The sequence below is a fragment of the Ranitomeya variabilis genome, chromosome 3, assembly GCF_051348905.1.
Source record: "Ranitomeya variabilis isolate aRanVar5 chromosome 3, aRanVar5.hap1, whole genome shotgun sequence".
Taxonomy (NCBI): Eukaryota; Metazoa; Chordata; class Amphibia; order Anura; family Dendrobatidae; genus Ranitomeya; species Ranitomeya variabilis.
In genome coordinates, this window is record NC_135234.1 from 237,389,219 (window position 1) to 237,412,116 (window position 22,898).

At 44.6% G+C, this 22,898-nt stretch overlaps 1 protein-coding gene across 3 annotated transcripts in view; it reads right to left on the reverse strand.

Annotated features, from left to right (window-relative positions):
- Window positions 1–22,898, reverse strand: part of LOC143815729 (uncharacterized) — a 113,466-nt gene that overhangs the window by 17,887 nt on the left and 72,681 nt on the right. For all 3 annotated transcript variants that reach the window (XM_077295300.1, XM_077295298.1, XM_077295299.1), the window contains 4 exons: window positions 10,358–10,410; window positions 10,056–10,274; window positions 5,357–5,560; window positions 2,971–3,132 (listed from right to left, as the gene is read on the reverse strand). In XM_077295300.1, the coding sequence (XP_077151415.1) occupies window positions 2,971–3,132; window positions 5,357–5,560; window positions 10,056–10,274; window positions 10,358–10,410 (638 nt within the window). The remainder of the gene's footprint in view (window positions 1–2,970; window positions 3,133–5,356; window positions 5,561–10,055; window positions 10,275–10,357; window positions 10,411–22,898) is intronic.

Genomic DNA, 22,898 nt, shown 5'->3' on the forward strand with positions numbered 1-22,898 from the left:
TGGCAGTCCAGCTGTTGCAAAACTACAATTCCCATCATGGCTGGCCATTCAAAGCAAAGGCTTTGGCTGTAAAGACATGATGGGAATTGTAGTTTTGCAACAGCTGGAGTGCCACAGGTTCGCCATCACTGGAAGAATTCCCCCTCCCCCTCACTTATCTTAGTTCACGGCACCCCACACAAGTTAAATAATAGCAAGACCAACAAAAGAAACCAACTGACAGATGAACAAAGAAGTCACTAAGCAGGTAAGTTAATTCTAATTATACATATTTGTTATTTAAACTATACATGTCGCAAAATTGTTTTTTTATCAAGGTGACACACCACCCAAGTTATGCTCGGTTTTTTGGCGAATTTTGACACACCGAGCTCAAAAGGTTGCCCATCACTGATCTATTGTCTGGTCATGCTGCTGCATCACTCCTGATCGTTTCCGGAGGTCTTGGTGGCGGGCAGCCCGTGCAGTAAGCAAAGTGCGGTGGAAGATTCTGGAGGCGGCGGAGAGGTGAGTAATGGGGAGGGGGGTCAGCAGCATACTTATTACCGCATCATGATTGCTTTGCGGTAAGCATTGCTGCCGTATTTAGCGTTTTGGGGTGGCAATAGTAATACCTTACCCCTCTAAGCATCACCTCCAGCAGAACCCGCCGCTGTGCCCCATTGCCTCTACTAGTACTGCTACTGCCCCCCCCCACTGTGACCTCCAGCATGCCCTCATCGCCTCCAGTTGTTCACATTAATTGAAGTAGGTGGAGTGTGGGATGGGTGTGGCCAGGGGTGGGGTTATGAGGGTGGGCGGGGCTTGGTTGTCCCTCTTTCCGTTCCTGTAAAGTTGGGAGGTATGGCCTTAAGTATATAAAAAAACAGGGAAAGCTAGTCCCTTAATGCTGCCGGGATGCGTGCCGGGGGGGGGGCCGATTCACCTTACTCAGGTTCTGAGTCCCCAGACTGGAATAGCCCCCTCCAGAAGAAATAGTGACCGCAATGGAGGAGGAGGAAGATGGCCGCCGAGATCTCGTCTGGAACGAGAAGCGCCTGAATAGGGGGGCGGAGCCGCTAGAAGGGAGCAAGCGGTGGGCGGGGCCTCCCGGGCTGCGGCCTAAACAGGGCCGAAGCCGGGGACTAAAGTTATGGCTTCGGCCGGCGCGCACCCGCAGACTGAGGGGAAAAGTGCCGCGAAGCTCTGTGGGGACCCAGTCGCTATGGAGCCCTCCTCTGACCGTCGGAACACCCAAATCTCACGGAGCACTTACCCCAATATGGAGGGGGACCATGGCAGATGCTGCAGGTAGGAGCTGTGCCCGGGTAGATAGGCCGATGCAGGGTTGGGGAGCCTCCATCCACCATCCCTGCAGAAGAGGGGTGGAGAGGAACCGTCTGCCTCCTTCCATCATCCGCTTTTTCAGTGGTGATGCAGTGGGGCTGCTCGGACGCCACGCTGGAAGGTGCCTCTGTACAGCCGAGGGTAAAACCTGGTGGACAGGGCTGAATGTCCGGCAATAGGCCTGGCTGCAGAAGAGGATACTGAAGGTAAAACTCCAGTGCTCGTCTGATAAGGGAGGGGGGAGATCGGTGCCCTTGAAGGGGCCCGTCGCCCCTAGAATCAGCTCAGGCAGTGGCTTCCCACGTCGCAGGAGAGGATATGGAGAGGTAAAACTCCCGTGCTCGCCTGTTGATGGTTCGAGGAGATCGGAACATGAAAGAATCCGTCGCCCCATTCGACCGTAGTAAAAAGTAAAAAACGGAAAAAAAGAGTTCTTTGGGTCTGAATAGCAGACCCGTCCGTGTGCCTCCTAAGGACACTAAGCAAGAACTGGTTAGCTGGGAGCCAGCAGAGGGGTGTATACTGCAGGGGAGGAGCTAACTTTCTTTGTAATACTTAGTGTCAGCCTCCTGGTGGCAGCAGCATACACCCATGGTCTGTGTCCCCCAATGAGGCGAAGGAGAAATGTATTTTTTTTAGGGATCAATCCATGTTTTGAAGTGCCTTTATACCATTTTAAAAACAGCACCCCCTTGATATATTAAAAACTGCAGTCAGGTAGTTTATTAACCCTTCAGGTGATTTTCAGGAATTAACACTAAGTGGCATGACAGAAATAAAGAAGTGTATTTTTACCACCTAAATGCCACTAACTTCTGAACAGGTTACAACAGCAGTCAGACTCAAAAGGTAACTATTTGGTCATGAATTGCCATGGCAAACATCAGGACCATACAATCATGATCTGAGGGCACCAATTGGGATAAAGAAGAAGCCCCCACACTCTGTTAACCATTTATATGATTTAGTCACTATTGACAGCAACATGTAAGGGGTTAAACAGATTTGGACAGTGGAAACACTGATTGTGGCTGATGCAGCAAGTTGTCAGATACAGTGGACAGCCGACATCTGATGGATTGTCACTAGTGATGAGCGAGTATACTCGTTGCTCGGGTTTTCCAGAGCATGCTCGGGTGGTCTCCGAGTATTTGTAACTGCTCGGAGATTTAGTTTTTGTTGACTCAGCTGCATGATTTACGGCTGCTAGCCAGCCTGAGTACATGTGGGGGTTGCCTGGTTGCTAGGGAATCCCCACATGTATTCAAGCTGTCTATCTGCGGTAAATCATGCAGCTGAGGCAACGAAAACTAAATCTCTGAGCACTTACAAATACTCGGAGATCACCCGAGCAAAGAGTATACTCACTCATCACTAATTGTCACCTGTATGGGAAGGCTATTCTCTTATATCTCAGGTCAGTTAAAAGAAGTATTGGTGGTCATTAAGGGGTTAAACACCACAAGTAGAGATGAGCAAATATGTTCGGACACGATCGCCAAATCCGAATTTGCCATATTTGTGCCATATTGGTACCCTATGTGTGCTGAATTTATGTTTCACGATCGTTTCACGATGGTCAGCAATCTCATGAGTATAGTTTTATTGATATTCTGTTGTGAAATAAAAAAACAGGGAACTCACCACTTCAATCTGTTCTTTTCTTGCCAAAATAAAAGCTGAACGAAGTTCTTGAGCAGCATCAGGTAGTTCACAATTCACGACAGATTCTGTGTTCTCGTGATCACTGGTGCTAGCAGGTACCATAGTCTCCAGAGTCTCTGATGGCATATCACCTAAATCACCCTGTAAAATTAAACTATCAATGTCAGCATTGTGGAACACATTCAAATCTGGAGCATAAGTTTAGCAGATCATTTCAATCACTCTGTCGAATGTAGTAACCAAACAGTGAAGCTTTAGTGTGGACTCTCCTCTGCCGACGCCAGCAATTAAAAGACCGCCAACTTGTAACATACAAGGCGAGCGGTGGTCCTTTAACAGCCAGTTTAGACAAGCAGACCACACTTCCAATGCCACAGAACAAAATAGTCTATGCACAAAGAACGATTGTATTAGCTGTCATTTACTCAGGATAAAGTGCTGAGGAAAACGATGTTTTTTTTTTATTAAGCAAGAGTAAAAAATAATTTTACCCAGGTGATTAACAGCCTGTTTACAGTGGCTGATCATCGGGAAATGAGCGCTCTGATGGATGCTCATTTACGATAATCAACCAGTAACTGCACCCTCAAAGCGTTACCATTCTCTGAATGAGGCCATAGGATGTTAAAAGCTGACAGCACAATGATTACATCTGTGTTTTCCATTCAGAAGTAATTAGAACGCACCAGTATTGGCAATTTGAAAAGTCTCTAAGGGTATGTTTCCACGGTCAAAACCCAGCACTTTGGACGCAGCGGATACTCCGCTTCGCCCAAAGCACCACCCCCTGTTGTATGCACGGTGATTCCGGATGTGTTCATTGAGCACATGAGGAATCACCGCATCGTATTCATTGACTGTGGTATGTATAAATAGACATGCTGCGGTCTATAAAGATGCGCCGCATGTCCGGATACACAGGCCGCCGGATGCGGCCCTGCACACATAGTGGAGACGGGATTTCATAAAATCCCCTCCACTATGCTGTAACATCTGGATGCTGTGGCTGTACGCAGCGTCCAATCCGCAGCAAATCCTGATGTAATCCGGCACGTGGAAACATACCCTATGGACTAGATCTAACAAGTCAACAAATATGGCGTGAGGCAGCACCGCCAATGAAATTAAAATTTTATTAATCCAATTTTTGGCACATGGGGCTGTATTAGGGCTTATTTTTTGCGCCCCGAGTGGACGTTTTATTGATACGATTTTGTGGTAGATACAATGTTTTAATTGCCTCTTGCTGCACTTTATTGCAATGATACAGCAGGCAACCAAACGTATTTCTTGCGGTTTGATTTTTTTTTTCTTGTTAAGCCGTTTACCGATCAAGTTAATTTATTTTATATTTTGATAGATCGAATATTTCTGAACACAGCAATACCACATATATTATAAGGGGACTTGAAGCTTCGATCATCCAATGGCTTGTAACATGCATAGCAGTGCATCAGCAGAAATCACGATCTATGAACGTCGGCCATGGGCTGGCTTCCACAGGAGGATCATAATGACAGGCACGAAGGTCAGCAGCAGACCCACGGCTGTCATGACAACCCATTGGCGCCCTGCGATCAGGTGATAGGTTCACCGATGGACGGGCGCAATGACAAGCTCCCGGCCAGCGCTTGTTCCTTTTAACCCCTTGACGACACACGAAGTAAATGTACGTCATATGTTGTGAAGGAATTAAAAGGCAGGTTGCAAACCGCTAATAACCTGCCAATATACTGTTAATCTGCAAGTTAATAACATTCCAAAGCTGCTGCACTGAAAGCTCGGCTTCCGGGAGCAAACTAACTTTATTCCTCCTGGCAGCCTCAGGCTTTTAGTCACAGTGGTGTGGTTTGTGTCACCATGCAGTACATAGCGAGCGGTGGCTGTAACCTCTGATGCACTGCTGAACTGGCACGTTGTGAGTAAAATCCCAAGGCTGCCAGGGGAATTCATTTTATATTCTCCCAGTAGCCGGGATTTAAGTAGAGCAGCCAGGCAGCTTTTACCCTACAGATTAACCCCATATCTGCAGGGTAATAGCTTGAGACATGATAGGTTCTCTTCAACTGTTCAAAAAGCACGACAAATGCACTACAAGGTGTTATACTATAAATTGCTCAGATGAGCAGAACCCTCGTGTATGTGCACACGATGTCCTAAAGACAATGGCAGAGCTACTGAGATTTGAGTCACTTCAGGAAAAAGTGCTTTTTTTTCCCCTGAAGTGGCTTTGCTAGCAGTTTTGCCAGCATTTGTAACCAGTTTTTCAAGAGGAATTTGCCTGAAAAAGTAGTCGTGTGCCCATTTCTTTGAATGCAAGTCCCTCATTTTAAAATGAAGCCAGAATATTTTTAGAGATATATACCAATAAAGGGATCTGAACAGTCTTCTCCAAGAAGTGATCATCCCTATCATGGCTGCTGCATAGTCTCTTTTCAGCAAAGGATTCTCCTTTTCTTTGATCCACATTGAAATCAAAATCTTTCTCCTCTGAAAGGGCTCTTTTCCCAAGATTTACGCTCACTTGCTGTTTCTCTTCCTGCACAGATTGCTCTGTTTGAAGAGGGTCCTACAAAAATCATTAGAGAATTGAAGGGTTACTCAAATCATCTAGTTTATTAAAAGGTGAAATATAAGTAGTACAGTAATCCCTCTAAAAATATGTTAAATTAATAATTATAAACATATGACATACTGCTGTGACCATTATGCATTCATCCTAAATTTAGAATTTGATTTGGATTTAGAATAAATTCTGCACCAATTTCCAGTACAGTACAAGTGAATGAGATTTCAAAACTCAATCCATATCTAATAAAAATAATATTCATGAAAAGTTATGTGCATTTTTAAGTCTGCAGTATGCACATTGTGGATTTCCACAGATTTTACTCCATTCATGGCCAAATCCAAGACATAATCCACATGTACATTTTTCAACATGTGAACAAAGACTCAACTTTCTTTATTGTGGAGGAACCAAGCAGAAAGGGTTTTCATTGCACATTATTAAAACCAATGGGTTGAGAAGGTCACAAGATGTTTAATAGCTTCTAATTGGAAACAAAACTCTCCCCTCTATACATGACATACACGAAGATCAAAGATATCAGAACTAATGATGAGCAAATATACTCGTTACTCAAGATTTCCCGAGCAAGCTCGGGTGTCCTCCGAGTATTTTTTAGTGCTCGGAGATTTAGTTTTCATCGCCGCAGCTGAATGATTTACATCTGTTAGCCAGCATAAGTACATGTGGGGGTTGCCTGGTTGCTAGGGAATCCCCACATGTAATCATGCAGGCTAGTAGCTGTAAATCATCCAGCTGCAGCAAAGAAAATCTCCGAGCACTAAAAAGAGTGCTCGGGAAATCTCGAGTAACCAGTATATTCGCTCATCACTTATCAGAACCTTTGAATATCGCACTGCTCCAAAAGCAGAAACGGTCAAAATTCAACCTCAATTGGTTCCTTTTGGGTACTTCTGAGTATTTATGAACCTTATACGCTAGGTCATATATTTCCACGCACCCTTTAACGCCCAGCACCTTTAGGCGCACGTTGAGTATTAGCTTGCAGAAATTTCTGCAAGGTTTCTGCATCTGCAGGAAAAACGCTACGGGAAAAAAATGCGTTTTTGTATAGCAATGAATGCTTTTTTCAGCTAAATAAAGATATTAAAAAAAAAAAAAGCTTTGTGATGTAATTTCTTGGTTCAACACCACCTTTTTCATGCTGATGCAGTAGTACAGCTTGGTGTCAGCAGCTGTTATTGACACCTAGCTCTAGGCTTAGTAATGAAAAGGTGTCAGCCCAACACACTCATTACTAGGCCGATAAGTAAACACAAACATTGTCACCAGCCTATGTAGGAGCGTTCACAGAACAAACGTACATAGCCAGTAACCAGACAGCAACTGTTAATTTTAAAGAAAAAAAAAAATTGTGTGGGCTCCCGTGTAATTTTTTTTTTTAAATCAGATATTTTTTATTAAAGTTTTCAGAACATAGAATTTTTTCCAAAATACCCCACAGTCTTTTCCCATTCCCAACAACTCCCCCCCCCCCCCCCAACCCTGGTCCAATGATAAAATATATCACAAGAAAAATACAGACATAGATAAGGCACATATCCCAAGGCACCAGTCATGGAGTACAACTAAATCACTTTCAGGGTGATATAAACATGGTATCACGAGAATAAACTTACAGACGGTAAGCCTGGAACATTCAACCATCCTGCCCAAATTTTCTCAAACACTGCCGGTCTACCCCGTTTAAGATAAATGGCCTTCTCTCTGCATAGTATGAGGTTTAGCTTATTTACATACTCCTTCCTCGTGGGAACTTTATCTGAGATCCAGTGATATGCTATTAATTTTCTAGCAGTAAAAAGCATTCTGGCAACAGCTATTTGTGAATGATCATCTCCTCCCGCCTCCTCAACATATCCAAGCACACAGACAATAGGATCTCTGGGAATATCCTGCTCTGTGGCCATATATATTAAGTTGAGAACCATAATCCAGAATATTTGTATACAGGGACACGTCCAGAACATATGTAGGATATCTGCATTATCGAGCGTACACTTGGGACATTTTGAATTTGGCCTTAGACCTAAATCAAACAGCCACTTAGGAGTCCTATAAACCCTATAAAGGATATATAGTTGAGACAGACGGTTAGGCTCACTGAGAGACAACTTAGGGATCATTTGCATTATTGACTCCCATTGATCTACCGAAATCCCCCCCACTTGATGTTCCCATTTCGCCAATGCAGTCATCGGGTGACCTAATAGCGCCCTCGAGAGGAGCTCCCCGTACACGAATGAAATTAGTCCCCTTGTAGATGCCTGTAAACCGAGCCTATTAATAACAGTATCATGATGTATAATAATAGGGTGTATATGAGTCTGCATTATATAAGCGTGTCTTACTTGTAAATACTGATAAAACATAGAATGCTGAAGTGAGAACTCCCTTCGTAAGTCCTCAAATGATTTAAAGACACCCCCATCTATCAGCTGTGAGAGCCACCAGATACCCACTCGTCGCCATTGCGCAAGGGCTCCCGTGTAATTTTAACCCATTTCTGCAATCGGATGGAATAGTACGTCCAATAGCAGAATCCTCACTTTGATGCAGGCTCTGGCAGGGAGCCCGCATCAAAGCCCGGACATGTCAGCTGTTTTGTACAGCTAACATGTGCCCGCAATAGGCACAGGCAGAATCACGATCCGCCCACACCTATTAACTAGATAAATGCTGCTGTCAAACTCTGACAGTGGCATTGAACAAGCCCTTCTGGCCATCTGGCCGGAAATGCACGCACCGGTGACCAGTGTCACATGATCGGGGGTCATCGGTGTGTCGGCATAACAACCAGAGGTCTCCTGCAGACCTCTATGGTTGTTGATGCCGGATTGCTATGACCATCACCCTGTGGTCGGCGCTCATAGCAATGCTGTAATTCAGCTCTCAGCCACCCCATTCTCATCTATAAGAGTCGCAAAATCTGGTGCTTAGCCTCGCTCTTCCCACTAGCCCTGTAGCGATAGCAAGTGGGGTTCATATTTGGGGCGTTGATGTCACCTTTGTATTGTATTGTCTGGTACACAGCGCAATACTTCCGGGCCATAGTGTGCCGGAGCATGCGCACTAATGCTTTTCGGCTTTGCCCGCAGTTGGGCAAAGCATACTGTGCGTGCGCAAGGCAAGACTGCCTTGCGCAGGCGTGTACTACGGAGGACAGAGAATGAACTTCAAGCCAATATTGCGGCCACCATGCAGCCAGCGGGAAAGGAAAGGGTGAATCAAACACCCGAAAACACCGCCCATCGGACCGAAAACCGGTGCCACCAAATTCAGGTGACAGGTTCCCTTTAGAGGAGACTTTGTGCAGCAGGCCCTCATTGTAAAATAGCTGCTAGGAAACCACTGCTAAGGACAGGCAACAAGCAGAAGAGACTTGTCTGGGCTAAAGAACACAAGGAATGGACATTAGACCAGTAGAAATCTGTGCTTTGGTCTGAGGAGTCCAAATTTGAGATCTTTGGTTCCAACCACCGTGTCTGTGCGACGCAGAAAAGGTGAATGGATGGACTCTACATGCCTGGTTCCCACCGTGAAGCATGGAGGAGGAGGTGTGATGGTGTGGGGGTGCTTTGCTGGTGACACTGTTGGGGATTTATTCAAAATTGAAGGCATACTGAACCAGCATGGCTACCACAGCATCTTGCAGCGGCATGCTTTTCCATCCGGTTTGTGTTTAGTTGGACCATCATTTATTTTTCAACAGGACAATGACCCCAAACACACCTCCAGGCTGTGTAAGGGCTATTTGACCAAGGAGAGTGATGGGGTGCTACGCCAGATGACCTGGCCTCCACAGTCACCAGACCTGAACCCGATCAAGATGGTTTGGGGTGAGCTGGACCACAGCGTGAAGGCAAAAGGGCCAACAAGTGCTAAGCATCTCTGGGAACTCCTTCAAGATTGTTGGAAGACCATTCCCGGTGACTACCTCTTGAAGCTCATCAAGAGAATGCCAAAAGTGTGCAAAGCAGTCATCAAAGCAAAAAGGTGGCTACTTTGAAGAACCTAGAATATAAGACATAATTTCAGTTGTTTCACAATTTTTTGTTAAGTATATAATTCCACATGTGTTAATTCATAGTTTTGATGCCTTCAGTGTGAATGTACAATTTTCATAAGCATGAAAATACAGAAAAATCTTTAAATGAGGTGTGTCCAAACTTTGTCTGTACTGTATTTAACCTATTTATTAATCTATGATGTATTATACATTTTCACAGCTTTTTTTCTCATGCTCCAGAATTAAGTTTACAGCTGGCCCTCAGATTTTTCAGCACTGCTTGCATCGTGATTTATTCCTACAGAAATGCCATGAAAAGACAGCGTTGCTCATTATATCCAGTCAATGGCCGCCGTCAAAAAAATATTGCAGTCATTAAGGGGTTAAGAGCTTTCAGGACTGCTGGATTTAAGATCAAAAAAGGATTTCATGTTTTCAGCTTTGAGAAAGTCAGTCACTACCTACCTTGCACTCTGTGAGCTCTGTCTCTATGTTAGAAGCAGGTAATGTTTCATGTATCTGATTAGAAGGCGAGCATAGGAGTTCTACACTATCTGCTTCAAAGTCATCTTTTTTAATACTCTCTAGCTTTGTAGTGTCCTTTGATGGCTTCTCACAATTTTGTGAAGGCTTGTCATTTTGTTCCGGACTTTCTGCTTTACTGGACTTGTCCTCACTTGTATCCTGTAATAGATATAATATTCCTAATATAATATTGAAGCTTTCTGCAGTGTAATGCAAGACAAGCAAGTTAGCGGATGCCTTACCTCAGTTATTCCTGGCGTTAACGTTACGATAATGGGACCGGGATTATGATTCACTACAACAAAAAAACAGATAATTTTTTAATCTTTTTAGTTTGTTTTCATTAACCAGTTAGAAATACATCTTAAGTTAAAATACTTTTGGATTTTCTTAGTGATCTGCCACTGTCTTCCAATACCAAGACATAACTTCTTAAAGTGTTTTCCCATACAATTATTGATCAAGTTAAAAATAATAAATTTAGCATTACTCATCCTCTCCAGTGATGATTCTCTGCCACTGCTCAACTTCCTTGACACACTGCAGCATTGACATCACAACTACAGAGCATATGACCGCTGCAGTCAATCACTGGGCTAAGCAATGAAATCTTAGTTGTTGGCATGAGGCCTCTAAACCTAGTAGTGGTGAGGAGCAATAGCATTTCTTGGGCAGGCGTGGGAGAGTAGGGCTGATTTTATTGACTTCAGTAAGCCATGGGGAATATAAAAATGATTCATGTAAATCCCCTTTAATCGGAGTTGTGACAGTCTCAATGTGCAAACAGTAGTAGGATTTGGTTGCTGCTGGCGCTCCATTTTCAGAAAACCACAACGCAAATGTTTATTGTTGTGGCTCCTCATCATTCAATTCATTTTACCATTCAACGTATTGGAAAAACAGGGAAAATAAAAAATTCCAAGTGTAGTAAAATGGTGCAAAAAAAAAAATAAATGCTATCATTTTTTTAAGTTTAATTTTTACAACATTCATTATGCATGAAAATGACAATATGATTTGCCAGGTCAGTATACTTATGATCTCTAAATAGTACCAGATTTGCATGTTGAAAACATGTATCTTATCTAAGCTGTCACAATTCCAAAATCAAGAGAAAAAGGAGATAAAAAAAAGCTCAATAAAAATTTCGAACTTATTTCAATAGTTTAAAAACAGATAATGAGGTTCCAAAACTTAGTCATTGGTGAAAGGAATGGTGACAGGGGCTGGACAACACTATCAATATAGTATTTACAATCTCATATTTAATCATAATTTCAAGATATTAATTTGCAACAATATATAATACATGGTTCATGACAAATACACTGGGGGAAATAAGTATTTGATCCCTTGCTGATTTTGTAAGTTTGCCCACTGACAAAGACATGAACAGTCTATACTGTATTTTTCGGATTAGACACCTTTTTATTTTCTCCCAGATTTGGGGGGGGAAATGGGGGTGTGTCTTAGAATTCGAATATATCTTGCTGGCAGCGATGGAGCAGGGTCCCATGGTCGCTGCTGGAGGAGGAAAGAGTGGCGCGTTGTGGTAGGCTGGGATGAGGGGGTGTTTGGAGGTGCGACACTGCGGGTGTTCAGTGGCACGGGGGCTCTGAAAGTCTGGGACCCCCACACTTCCATGGTTTACACTGCAGTGGACACTGGGAAAATGGCTGCCGGGGGCAGAGCATACACAGATGGAGATCTCGGCACCAAAATCTCAGGAGATGCGAGTGCAGCGCCAAGATCTCCATGGAAGTATGGGGGCTCGGGGCTTTCACAAAATGTTGGCACAGCCCCTGCTCCACCAAACACCCACAGTGTCGCACATTCGAACACCCCTTTCTCCCAGTCTGGGGTCTGCAGCATCGCCTCACTCCTGCCTCCTCCAGTAGCGACCCTGGGACCCAGCTTCACCTCAGCCACCAACCCCGGTAAGCAATAAGACACATGGATTGAAAGAAGCAGCATCATTTTATTAAAAAAAAAAAAAAAAAAAAAAAAAGTTTTTCCTGTTTCTCCTCAAAATTTGGGGTGAGTCTTGTAATCCGGTGCGTCTTATTAACCGCAAAATACGGTAATTTTAAAGGTAGGCTAATTTTAACATTGAGAGATAGAATATCAAAAATAAAATCCAGAAATCACATTGTATAAAGTTTATAAATGTATTTGCATTTTGCACTGAGAAATAAGTACTTGATCCTCTACCAACCATTAAGAGTTCTGGCTCCTACAAACCAGTTAGACGCTCCTAATCAACTCATTACTTGCATTAAAGACAGCTGTCTTACATAGTCACTAGTGATGAGTGAGTATACTAGTTGCTCGGGTTTTCCAGAGCACGCTTGGGTGGTCTCTGAGTATTTGTGACTGCTCGCAGATTTAGTTTTCCTTGCTGCAGCTGAATGATTTGTGGCTACTAGACAGCTTGATTACATGTGGGGATTCCCTAGCAACCAGGCAACCCCAACATGTACTCGGGCTGGCTAGTAGCAGTAAATCATGCAGCTGGGTCAACAAAAACGAAATCTTCGAGCAGTCACAAATACTTGGAGACCACCCGAGCGTGCTCTTGAAAACCCGAGCAACGAGTATACTCGCTCATCACTAATAGTCACCTTTATAAAAGACTCCTGTCCACAGACTCAATTAGCCACACTCTAATCTCTACAACATGGGCAAGACCAAAGAGCTTTATAAGGATGCCAGGGACAAGATCATAGACCTGCACAAAGCTGGAATGGGCTACAAAACCATAAGTAAGATGCTGGGTGAGAAAGAGACAACTGTTGGTGCAATAGTAAGAAAATGAAAGAAATACAAAATGACTGTCAATCGATATCGATCTGGGGAACCAAGCAAAATCTCACCTCGTGGGGCGTGGCTATGTAGCCGGAGAAGAAGGACGCACTGAGTGAGAGCTCCAAATATCCTCATCTTATCCTGCCGCATTTATCATACTCCGGCAAGCGTTACCGGCAGAAGCTGGAACCCCTTACTCCAGGGAACCTTGTGGACCCTCTGAACGGCTGCTGCAGCGATCCGAGGCGGTGGGAAGCTGCGGCGACTGAGGCACTGGGAAGACACACGTGGAGCGGCAGCCATTTTCGGTGCGCGCGCTCCGGGACACAGGACGCGGCGCCACCACCTCCTGCTGGAACCGGACTTCCCTCACAGCGGAGCTGAAGGCGGCAGGGTCGCAGCGGTGAGGACTGTGCTGACGCACGACAGCTAGGAGGCCTGAAGGTGATACAGGGGCTCGGGGGAGCGGCGGCCATTACTATAGCGCGTTCCCTAACAGCACAGGGAGCGGCGCTTTGTGCACCTGCGGTGCTGCCTATGAGACAATTCTGTGCCTGGGGAACTAGTGGGGTGGTGCGGTGTGTGCCCTGAGATATTGGGCCCTGCACCTCCCGTTAATCAATCGCTTCACTGGTGGCGCCACAATAGTGGGAATTAACCCCCTCCCTGCTGCTCTCCCTCTATGCACGAACTGAGTACCCGCCCAGCATATAAGGCCTAAATAAACACTTGGATAACCACCCTGTGACCCTCACTATCATTACTTGTTAAATTTATGGAGCCTTGGAGCACAATCTAATACTATACAAGACCTGGGGTTAGAACTTGATTCATCTATAACCATAAAGTTGGAGCACAGCTTGCTTATAATTACTTCTGGAACTAGTTTGTGAGGTCCTCTGGTGTATACCCGCCATGCAGCATCCTAGAGGAGCAGCGGCTGCTGAAAAACTTAAAAAATTTGCTAAGGACGACCCTCATGAAAACGTACGCAACCTCAGAGGTAACTCCACATCATCTCAACGCAGGGGTCGCCCCTCTGATGGTACTGGGGAAGGGGAGGAGGAAGAACTGACTCTCAAACAGGCATCGGAGCAGTTAATGCAGGCTATATCCCTCACTAGATCATCACTTACGGAGAAAATAGAAGATGTGCATACTGAAGTGGGCCGCCTGCGACATGACATGCAAACTATGAGGGGGCGTATTTCTGAGGTCGAAACAAGGGTGTCTCATATAGAAGACACTATCAATCCTATGGAGGCCAAATTGACCAAAGCTACTGGATCCGTAAATGCTTGGAAGCAAAAAGCAGATGATTTGGAAAATAGACTGCGCCGTAACAATATCCGAATCATAGGTCTCCCGAAGCGGTCAGAGGGTCAGCGACCTGAACAATTTTTAGAGGAATGGCTTAAGTCTACACTGGGAGATGGATTCTCCTCGACATTTTCGGTGGAAAGAGCCCATAGGGTACCAACGAGGCCCCTCCCTCCTGGAGCTCCGCCGCGACCTTTCCTGGCACGTCTTCTTAATTGCAGAGACAGAGATACCACCCTTCGTCTGGCGCGTCAGAAGGGCCTCATCAAATTCGATAATGCCACCATATCGATTTTTCCAGATTTTTCCGTGGATCTTCAAAAGCAGCGTGCACGATTTGTGGATGTTAAGAAGCAACTTAGAGACAAGAACATTGTCTATTCTATGCTCTACCCAGCTCGGCTCCGCATCATCCATAATAGCTCCTCCTTATTCTTCACAGACCCGGCAGAAGCGATTGAGTGGTTGCGGTCTAATGGAGGACCGATTGTGGAAGACCCCTAACCTGGGTTCCTTGTTTGATGGCAATAAAAATTGAGCTCTCTGTATAGGTGCGGAAAAGTCAACAATACCGGACACTGAATCCAGTGAGGGTATCCCCTTTTCAATTTGACTGTGGGAGGATGGAAATACTCCCCCCTACTGTTCAAGTTTTCTTGTTTAACATGGTTTTATGTTTCAGTTTTGGTTGTTTACTAAGTAAGGCTGCCGCTGACACTAACTTCCTGCCCAGTATGACATTATTGAAATGCACCCGAATAATAATGATATGTATTAATTCTTCCCTTAAAAGTAACCATGGGAGCTGAACTTATATGTATGACCTGGAATATCCGAGGCATTAAAACCCCTAAAAAGAAAATTAAAGTATTTTCACAGATAAAAAGATGCCACCCCCATATTGTAGCACTAATAGAAACACATTTAACAAGGGACACGGCTCGATGTATGCAAAAACCGTGGGTACAGTGGTCCCTACACGCCTTCCACACCAGTTATTCAAGAGGGGTCTCCCTACTGATACACAAGGAGGTCAGATGGGAGGCCAAGGAGGCGAGACGTGATCCAGAGGGCCGCTTTGTTTTTGTGCATGCATTCATCAACTCACGAGAATACGTGTTGTTATGTATCTATAACCCCCCCCCCCGCCAATATGTCAATTCTCCGTATGGCCCTAGGCTTCTCCTTAAAATACCCGGAAGCCAATGTTATCTGCATGGGAGACTTTAATTTAGTTATGAATCAATCCATGGACAGATTGAGATTAGATGGCGCAACATCGGGAGACACTTTACCTCAACCTCCCTCTCAATTGGCACTATTCATGGATGGTAGTGGATGGCTGGATTTGTGGAGAATGAGTCACCCGGAGATCAAAGGGTATACTTGTCACTCATCCACTAGACAGTCATTATCTCGAATAGACTATATATTTGGGTCGAGTGGATTGGCATTGTGGGTGGATAGCATTGAACATGGTAGCCGGGGGATCTCAGATCACAGCCCAATTATTCTTAAACTTAAATTTGGACGATCCGATAATAATAGTAGGTCCTGGAAATTGAACCCCTTCTGGTTAAAATTAATAGACTCTAGTGACAGGACGGTTGATCAGTTGAATAATTTCATTCTAGTACACTCGGAACTCCAAAACCTCGGTTTATTTTGGGATACCCTGAAGGCATACTTGAGGGGATGTCTGTCCTCTACTATCTCCTATATTAAAGGGAACCTATCACCCCGTTTTTTAAAGATTAGATAAAAATAGTGTGAAATAGGGGCAGAGCTGGGCTTTACATTAGTGCCTTTTTGGTGCCTTTACACCCCCGTTAGGCTGTCGAAATACCTTTGTGAAGTGGCCGTTTTGTCCTGTCACTCAAGTTGGTCAGGTCGGATGGGCGTGGTCACAGCGCTGTTTCTCCCCCAGATCAGGCTCATCATTACGTTGGTGGCGTAGTGGTGTGCGCATGTCCAAAGAGAAGATCCACTGCCCAGGAGATTCAAAACAGCGCGGTCTACGCTATTCGCCGTTTACCGGTGGGAGCGGCCATCTTTCCTGTGGCCGCGCGTGCGCAGATGGAGCGCTCTGCTGCCCGGGGCTTCAGGAAAATGGCTGCGGGATTCCGCGCGTGCGCAGATGGAGATCGCGGCGGCCATTTTCCTGAAGCCCCGGGCAGCAGAGCGCTCCATCTGCGCACGCGCGGCTACAGGAAAGATGGCCGCGCCCACCGGTAAACGGCGAATAGCGTAGACCGCGCTGTTTTGAATCTCCTGGGCAGTGGATCTTCTCTTTGGACATGCGCACACCACTACGCCACCAACGTAATGATGAGCCTGATCTGGGGGAGAAACAGCGCTGTGACCACGCCCATCCGACCTGACCAACTTGAGTGACAGGACAAAACGGCCACTTCACAAAGGTATTTCGGCAGCCTAATGGGGGTGTAAAGGCACCAAAAAGGCACTAATGTAAAGCCCAGCTCTGCCCCTATTTCACACTATTTTTATCTAATTTTTAAAAAACGGGGTGATAGGTTCCCTTTAAGAGGGCAACGGCGAAGGAGGATGAGGAGATAGAACAAAGATTAAAAGATTCAGAGGCCACTTATATAGCCAATCAGTCCAGCAGTAATAGAATTGAATGGCTCACCTCCCAGAGACTATATACTCAACATGCAGATGTTAAATCAAAGCGTAAATTATTTTTCAGTCGCCAATCCTATTTTGAGTTAGGGAACCAGGCCAGTACACTTTTGGCCTTTTTGGTACGCCAACACAACGCCTCCAATACAATATTGCAGATCCGGGTGTCCGATGGCTCTTTAGTGTCCTCTACTGATGGAATACTTCAGGGCTTCTATGACTATTATACCTCGTTATATAAATCTAGCAGCGACTTTGGTGTTGATGAGTGCTTAGATTATTTATCAGATATAACATTCCCCTCGCTAAGTCCATCTCAACAGGCCCTTATGGAGGCTGAATTTACTCTGGAAGAGGTGGAGCATGCTATAGCCGACATGGCAACTGGAAAGGCCCCGGGACCTGATGGGTTTCCCATTGAGTTCTATAGGAAATACCGTGACAAACTAGCCCCTATACTGCTGAAGGTACTCAAAGGAATATGGGAGGGGGAATCTGTACCCGAAACGCTTTATGATGCTAATGTTGTAGTACTCAGGAAGGAGGGGAAGGATCCTTTAGATTGTGGATCATATAGACCAATTTCTTTAGTGAACGTGGATTACAAAATTTTTACTAAAATTTTAGCCACTAGATTGAACAAGATCATATTAGATCTCATACACCCGGATCAAACTGGTTTTATGCCTGGGAAAAACACTTCTATCAATATCAGGCGGGTACAGTCGGTCATACAATATAGTTCTCTGGAACCAGACAACAAGTGGGCATTGGCTTCGCTAGACGCAGCCAAGGCTTTTGACTCCCTTGAATGGCCCTTCTTAATTGCATGTTTACGGAAATATGGGTTTGGGAATAAATTTTTGAGAGGGATAGATACAATATATGCGAAACCTAGGGCACGAATGGTGGTGAATGGCTCAATGTCTGCATCATTTTCTTTACATAGGGGAACTCGACAGGGGTGCCCTCTCTCCCCAGCTTTATTTGCCTTGGCGATAGAGGCCTTGGCAATACGAATGAGGTCTTCTGTAGATATTAAGGGGATACATATCGCTGATAGGGTGGACGTCATCGGTCTGTATGCTGATGATATGGTGGTGTTTATGGATCAAACGGAAGACACATTACCAAAAGTAATAACGATGATAGATTTAGTAAATTTTCTGGCCTTTATATAAATTGGGAAAAATCTACTCTGATGCCTCTCTCCCATACCCCAATGTCGTGCCTTGAAACCCTCTCATTGCTACCCATTGTCTCCCAGTTTAAATATCTAGGAATACATATGTCCCAGAGTAGTCACCTAGACTTACATCTAAATATATTCCCGTTACTGGATGTGGTTAAGTCCAAATTCGCTACCTGGGACAAATTACCATTATCTGTGGCTGGACGTATTAATCTCATAAAGATGATATTACTCCCAAAATTGGGCTATTGTTTTCAACATAGTGCGGTTATAATACCTAAATCTTTCTTCGCAACCCTAAATTCCCTTATTACATCCTTCATATGGGGAAAGGCTAGGCCTAAACTTAAATTATCCACCCTACAAAGACCCAGACAGGGGGGTGGGGCGGCCCTGCCAGACTTCTATTTATATTACCTAGCGGGTCAGGCCAAAATGTTAAATATGTGGATGCCCGGGAAAACTCTTCCTAACTCTGAACACCATATTCTGTATTCAGCCAAAATCGATTGTCCACTGGGATTTTTGGAGATGGAGAGAACTGCGGTTCCTCATTTACTCCCTTTGCTCCGGCTAGCACGATCAATATGGAGACAAATTAAAAAGGTAACGGGATTTGCTGATATAGCAGCTGAAATGCCATTGTGGAATAATAGTTATTTTCCGGTATTACTGGGTCATCCGTCCACTGAATTCTGGATATCGTACAGTGTCCTTACAGTGAGTAATCTACATTAACAGGGGACCTTCGTCTCCTTTGAACAGCTACAAAATACCTACAGCATACCAAGGTCTCAGTTTTTCCGTTACCTGCAACTAAGGTCAGCCTTCCAGTCATACATGCGGAGTGTGGGTACAGGTCGCGCAATCTCAGATTTACCGTTAATAGGTATCCTTAATTCGCAGGGTCCCCAGGGACTTATTTCCTCTCTGTATACCCATCTGTTATCCATGGGTGAGGGATCCACCATAGATTCAATTAAGGGGAAGTGGGGACGGCTTCTCCCAGACACACTGGAAGAGGAATGGGACGAAATTTTGGAATCCCCAACTAAAGTCTCCCCATCAGTTAATAATAGGATGACACAACTATACATCATATATCAATCCTATCTGACCCCGATTCGTCTTTTTAAAATGGGTCGTCTACACTCATCAGACTGCCTGAGATGCCATTCTAGCAATGCAGATTTTATCCACATGATATGGAAATGTCCTATTGTCTTCCAATTCTGGAATGAGGTAACGACATTATTGACATCACTGGTGTCGATCCCTGTCCCACTTGAACCCTTGGTATGCTTGTTTGGAGTATGGGAGACTGAGACTTGGGATCGCCATACGGGAATTTTTCTGAAGGAGACTCTGTTTTTGGCACGAAAGGTGTTGGCTTTACGATGGATGGGGGGGTTCTTGCCCAACTCTTAGAGCGTGGGTCGACTTGGTAAATTCCATTATTCCGTATGAGCGGGCATTGTATCAGAATAGAGGTAATCCAGCTAAATTTGAGAAGATATGGGGAAGATGGAACTCCTCCTGCCATACTGTTTAGGTTAACATAACTTAACAATTATATAAGGAAAGGGTGTAAGATAGTGTGGACATTATCTACTTACAGGGCGGAATCTATCTAGAACTCTCTTTTAAGCGGCAGCATGTTAGTTTTAGAGGTTTTATTGGAAGTTAAGGTAGTTAAAGTTTGAATAGGATATGAACAAATGATTGACATGCATTGCTTGTAACCTTTGCAATATTCCAGACATGGCTGTGTGTGGTAATTTTATGTACCTTATGGATAATAACGAATATAAACAAATGTATGTATGATTCATGCTGTAATCAATAAACGAATTTAAAAAAAAAATCTCACCTCGTGGGGTGTCCTTGATCATGAGGTAGGTAAAAGATCAGCCTAAAGCTATACGGGGGGTACTTGTTAATAATCTCAAGGCAGCTTAAAATCCTGCAGTGCCCGCAAGGTCCCCATGCTCAAGAAGGCACATGTGCAGGCCCATCTGAAGTTTGACAATGAACACCTGGATGATACTGTGAGTGATTGGGAGAAGGTGCTATGGTCAGATGAGACAAAAATTGAGCTCTTTCACATTAACTCAACTCGTCGTGTTTAGAGAAAGTGAAATGCTGCCTATGACCCAAATAACATCGATCCCACTGTCAAGCATGGAGGTGGAAACATTAGGTTTTGGGAGTGTTTCTCTGCTAAGGGCACAGGACTACTCCTGGCTTGGTCTTCCAGCAAGACAATGACCCAAAACATACAGCAGAGGCAACAAATGAGTGGCTCAAAAAGAAGTACATTAAGGACATGGAGTGGCCTAGCCAGTCTCCAGATCTTAATGCCATAGAAAAGACTGAGTTGAAACTCCAGGTTGCCAAGTGACAGCCTCAAAATCTTAATGATTTAGAGATGATTGGAAAAGAGGAGTGGACCAAAATTCCTTCTGACGTGCACATCATCACTAACTACAAAAAAAGTCTGACTGCTGTGCTTGCCAACAAGGGTGCCACCAAGTATTATAAGACGTTTTTCCTCCAAAAATGTGTAAGAAAATTGAGGGGGGGGGGGGGGGGGGGGGGGGGAAGGCGCGTCTTATAGTCCGGATGTACCGACTTTGGCTGTAGTGGGTAGGAGGGGGAGCGGAATTGGCGGAACAGCGGGTCACAGGAGGCTGGTGCCATTGGCTGCGGCTAACTCATGATCCCGCTGCTAAAGAGAAATTGATATTCATAGCATTCCACGCCCATGGGCGTGGAGGGCAATGAATATTCATTTCTCTTTAATAGCATCTTGGCATGATCGGCCCCATCAGAAAACATAAGAAAAAAAATTACTTACCTTTCCGACACACCCTTGCAGCGTCTTGTTCCGATGACGGCAGCTGCTTTATGCTTGTAAGCAGCGCATGGCAGGGACATCATGCACTGCTCATAAGCAGAGCACAGCTGCCGGAATACTCACTGCTCTGTACGCCGCGACTGTGTGCGCAGACAGCAGTGAGTATTCACTGCTCTTCAGTAGCACAGTGTCAGCCGGTGCCTTCCTGCTGCTCACTACTCACAGAGCAGTTAGTATTCTGGCAGCTGTGCTCTGCTTGTGAGAGGCACATGACGTTCCTGCCATGCGCTGCTTACAAGCATAAAGCAGCTGCCGCCATCGGAACAAGATGCTGCGAGGGAGTGCCGGGAAGGGAAGTAATTTATTTTTTTTTCTAATGTTTTCTGATGGGGCCATGTATACCAGGATGGGGGTGGGGTCCAATTATAAGGATGGGGTCATGCATACCAGGACCAGGATGGGGGCGATCATTACTGCCAGGATAGGGATGAGAGGGACCATTCCTACCAGGATAGGGACCATTCCTACCAGGATAGGCATGAGGGGACATGTATACCAGGGATGAGGGATCCATGCACACCAAGATAGGGATGAGGGGGCCATGCATACCAAGATAGGGATGAGGGGGCCATGCATACCACGGTAGGGATGAGGGGGCAATGCGTATCAGGATGGGGATGAGGGGATCATATATACCAGGAGAGGGGATATTAAGTACAAAATTGACCACATTAATTTGCTTCAATTTTTTTACTAATTTCCTACTCTATAACCTAGGTGCCTCTTATAGACCGAAAAACACAGTAAGTCTTGTTTGCCAGAGGGATCAAATACTTATTTCTCACTGCAAAATGCAAATAAGTGTATATAATTTATACAATGTGATTTTCTGGATTTTATTTTTGATATTCTCTCTCTCAATGGTAAAATTAACTTACCCTTAAATTATAGACTGTTCATGTCTTTGTCAGTTTGCAAACATACAATATCAGCAAGGGATCAAATAATTATTTCCTTCACTGTATATAAGGATGGAGAGTTTATAGACAGTCTCTATATACAGTGGGTACGGAAAGTATTCATACCCCTTTAATTTTTTTCACTCTGTTTCATTGCAGCCATTTGGTAAATTAAAAAAAAGTTCATTTTTTCCCATTAATGTACACTCTGATCCCCATCTTGCCTGAAACCCCCCCCCAGAAATGTAGTAATTTTAGCACATTTATTAAAAAAGAAAAACTGAAATATCAAATGATCATAAGTATTCAAGACCCATTGCTCAGTATTGAGTAGAAGCACCCTTTTGAGCTCGTACAGCCATGAGTCTTCTTGGGAATGATGCAACAAGTTTTTCACACCTAGATTTGGGGATTCTCTGCCATTCTTCCTTGCAGATCCTCAGTTCCGTCAGGTTGGATGGTGAACGTTGGTGGACAGCCATTTTCAGGTCTCTCCAGAGATGCTCAATTGGGTTTAGGTCAGAGGTTTGGCTGGGCCAGTCAAGAATGGTCAGAGTTGTTATGAAGCCACTCCTTTGTTATTTTAGCTCTGTACTTAGGGTCATTGTCTTGTTGGAAGGCGAACCTTCGGCCACGTCTGAGGTCCAGAACACTCTGGACGAGGTTTTCATCCAGGATATCTCTGTACTTGGCTGCATTCATATTTCCTTCAATGACAACCAGTCGTCCTGTTCCTGCAGTTGAAAAACACCCCCATAGCATGATGCTGCCACCAAGTTTCACTGTTGGGATTGTATTGGGCAGGTGATGAGCAGTGCCTGGTTTTCTCCGCACATACCTTTTATAATCATCACCAAGGTGGTCTATATTCGTCTCATCAGACCAGAGAATTTTGTTTCTCAGGCTGGTTTCACATTTGCGTTTTTTGCCGCTGCGTTTTTTTCCCCCATATTTAACATTAAAAACGCATGCGTTTTTTTTGTATGCGTTTTGCCGCGTTTGACGAC